The following is a 3,312-nucleotide window of genomic DNA, read 5'->3' as shown; positions in this document are numbered from 1 at the left end:
ATTAGAGCCCTGATCTCTGTGTTCCACATCATCTCCATCTCCCACATCTACCGGATACAAAACAGTGAAGCTGATCGACTCTCAAAGGAAGGTTTGCTGTTGGTGACTGATTGGATTTCTTTCCAGTCATTTGACAATGGTATCCTACTGGGGATGGACACATTCCGATATAAAGATCATGATAACTTTTTGGGCTGCAGGGTTCTCTATCTCTGGCTACTCTATTCACAGGTTTCAATTTCTCGGTTTTGTTGATTGCTGGACTTCACACTTTTGTATGGCTTCTTGTTTGAATTCATAGCAGTGGCAGTTTTTTTTTCTTCATTTTTGAGAGGTAACAAGACAGTCCAGGGATTAGGGGACTGTCTGATCGACGCTATTATGCGATATATGTATATTATTTTTGAGTGGTAACAAGACACAGTCCAGGGATTAGCGGACTGTCGGATCAATGCTATTATGGGATATATGTATTTTATTTTTGAGTGGTAACAAGATAGAGTCCAGGGATTAGCGGACTATCTGATCAATGCTATTATGCGATAGATGTATTTTTTTTAATAGAAAGTGTTCTTTCTGTTTGAAAAAAGATTGCAAACTCCACTGTTACATTATAGCAAATACAAAAAAAAACACAAATCCAGGCTAAGTGTTTGGATGGACAATTATCAGTCAAATCCTCAAACATTCAATCTTTAATATCTGTTATAGAAATCAACATACGAAAGACTTGCACAATTCCAAAAGAATTGGATGATGAATTCCACAGCAGCGAAGGAAGAAATTCAACCAGGAACAGAGACGAGAAGGAAGCAGTTAAATCAGGAAGGGACGATCATGACGATCTGTTTTAGGGTATCCATCTGATGGCGAGGAAGGCAAGTGGATACATCAATACTCCTCGCTCCATTTTCGTCTCTCCCGCCTATCAACGATATAACTCCTATCTCTAGGTATGGAGACTGCACATTCAACGGCTTCCCCCATCCATGGTCTATTTCGTATACACCGAATTTTGGAGAGCCCGCTACGCTAGCAAAGTAACGGCAAGCTCCAAGTGTTTCAGAAAGATTTGAAATAACACCAGATTGATTAGAGTAAACCCAGTCTATCAGATTATTTAGCTGCATCTCCATGGTGCAGGAATTGATGAGTTCTTGAATGAGAGTGGCAGCAAAGCAGACATCTTGCCCCAAGAGCTGTTTGGCACTAGTCCGAGCAAAGCCCCCGCACACGCAGTTCCCAAAATACGTTGGGGGTAAGGGTGGTTTTACTCGGCCTCTGTGGTTGGCAAGCACTGACATATCAACGGACTCATTGTGTGGGACCTCTCGAGCTTTGGTTAAGCATCTCCAAAAATGTGCAATGAGTGCCACAACTGAACTTGAAGCCTGCGCTCTTTCTTTCAACTTTCGAACCATTTCTTCGCTGAATCCAAAAGTATACAATTCAACATCTATGTCAACTTTTGTGGATTTGATTATCTGAGCACTGCTTTCATTTGTGTTCCCCATCATGGCATCGTTCGTGCTGACATTAATTTCTGAATGATTCAAGGACGGTGAATCATCTCGCACAAACTTCAAAATCTGTGCTTCCTTGATACAATCAGTGACAACTTCTTCAGCTCTCCAAGAAACGTTGGGCAGTGCACAAATCTTCTCGTCACGTTTGAAGATTTCTCGGATGTGCTCAGGTTTATTGGAAATAGGAAGCCCTCTGCTACATTCCGCCCAGCACTTCATGAAATGCCAAAAGGAACTCCCGTCTGCAATAACATGATGAAAATGGATTCCGATGCAAATTCCCCCTCCCAGAAAAGCTGTGACCTGCTCTGCAACATCAGAAACCTCTCATTACTTTTGTCATTGCAAAAGAAACTGGCAGATATCCCCAAATATTATTCTTTTTCTTATTCTCTTCTCAAATCTGGTAAAAAGGCTACAATACATTTAAACTGCACCTTCAAAAAATTGTAGTCTTCCTACAGGTATGCCAGATTTGAATTTCTTTCTTCTCTAAATACCAACAAAAATGAACTTTTCATTACCCTTTTGGATCAAAGACATGCTGATTTATAACCTATAATGAACATTTAATAATGCTAATCTCAGAGAAATCTCTGTTCTGCCTGAATTTTCCATACCTGAATTGAGAGAAGAGGCCCGTCATAAGTTCCATTCTCCGATGTATCACAATCATGGTTCCGCACAAGTTCCTTGAACAAACTTTTGTGCCGAAACTCCTCTTTTTCCAACTCTTCAAAAGCCATACCGATGGATGCTTCCACGAATTCCACTCCCCTATCGTTGCAATCAATTTCAGGCCGACTAGATTCTTCTGCCTTAATGTCCAGTCGACCAGCGAATGGATAAAAGTCCACCAGTACCAACGACAGGCTCCTCTTAAGCTTCTCGGTTATGGTAGAAAAATCCATCGCCTCGTCGTCTATTTTATAGAACATAACCCTCTGATTGTTAAAAGAAATATAAAACAGATCGATGCTGGAGAGGAACATGTGATGCTTCATAGTAGGAATGGCCGGTACCACGGATGAAACTCTCAACACTTTTACATTTTCTTGCTCTCCCGCCATTGCCCCGTGTTTCTCAGAAAACCGCTGAGGATTATATGAAAATAAAAGGGGAGGCAAGTATTAAGCTCCAAACAAGTTTTAACTTAGTAATATAACAGTAGAGTAAGATTTCATTTCAAAGCTGAAAAGCTTAATTAAAGCTGAAAACCTAATCGAAGCTGCAAGGTCCTCAACAGATACGAAACCAAATGCAATCGTAATACTGTACATAATATACAATTACTTTTAAACTCTTGTTAAAAACACGTCAAGCCTCTTAAAAATATACTCAGAGACAAAGAGAGCAAAGCTTGCAGGGCAAACAAATAAATCTAAGTTTGGTCTTCACAAAAGTTCCAGAGAGGAAAACACTAAAGTTAAAAATCAAAATGGGTAATGATTGAGATTAATACCTCGTCCTTCCTCAATGAGAACTCGATCCCTGGGAGACTGAATGTGAGTAATACGACGTCCTTCCTCAATGGGAATGGATCCGTGGACAGATCGCTCGTCATTGGAGATTGCAGAAAGCGATGCAATGTACAAGGAGAATGGGGACGGCAGAGGAAACAGGAAGGTAAAGTAGCAGGTGGGTTCTTGTATGCACATGATGTTTTCGGTTTTAAAATTCTGAAATCATTCCACTCGTGATGCTCTAACCTCACGACTATGCATATGCCTTTGGCAGCGTATATTTCTTATTGTTTATAGTCAGATTCGTCTTACTTTGATGATGT

General features: G+C 40.5%; 1 protein-coding gene across 1 annotated transcript; it reads right to left on the bottom strand.

Moving 5' to 3' along the window:
• Positions 1 to 730: 730 nt before the first annotated feature.
• On the bottom strand, positions 731 to 2,616 carry LOC149138713 (hydroxycinnamoyltransferase-like). The gene is made up of 2 exons (XM_089449365.1): positions 2,147 to 2,616; positions 731 to 1,829 (listed from the first exon to the last, which is right to left on the bottom strand). The coding sequence occupies exons 1-2, from the start codon at positions 2,594 to 2,596 to the stop codon at positions 822 to 824; spliced, it is 1,458 nt and encodes a 485-aa protein (XP_089305491.1). The 5' UTR covers positions 2,597 to 2,616; the 3' UTR covers positions 731 to 821.
• Between the last annotated feature and the right edge of the window lie 696 nt (positions 2,617 to 3,312).

The sequence above is a fragment of the Pinus tabuliformis genome, chromosome X, assembly GCF_031772625.1.
Source record: "Pinus tabuliformis cultivar Carrire ecotype Pingquan chromosome X, CPIR1, whole genome shotgun sequence".
NCBI classification, from domain to species: Eukaryota; Viridiplantae; Streptophyta; class Pinopsida; order Pinales; family Pinaceae; genus Pinus; species Pinus tabuliformis.
This window is presented reverse-complemented; position numbering and strand designations above follow the sequence as displayed.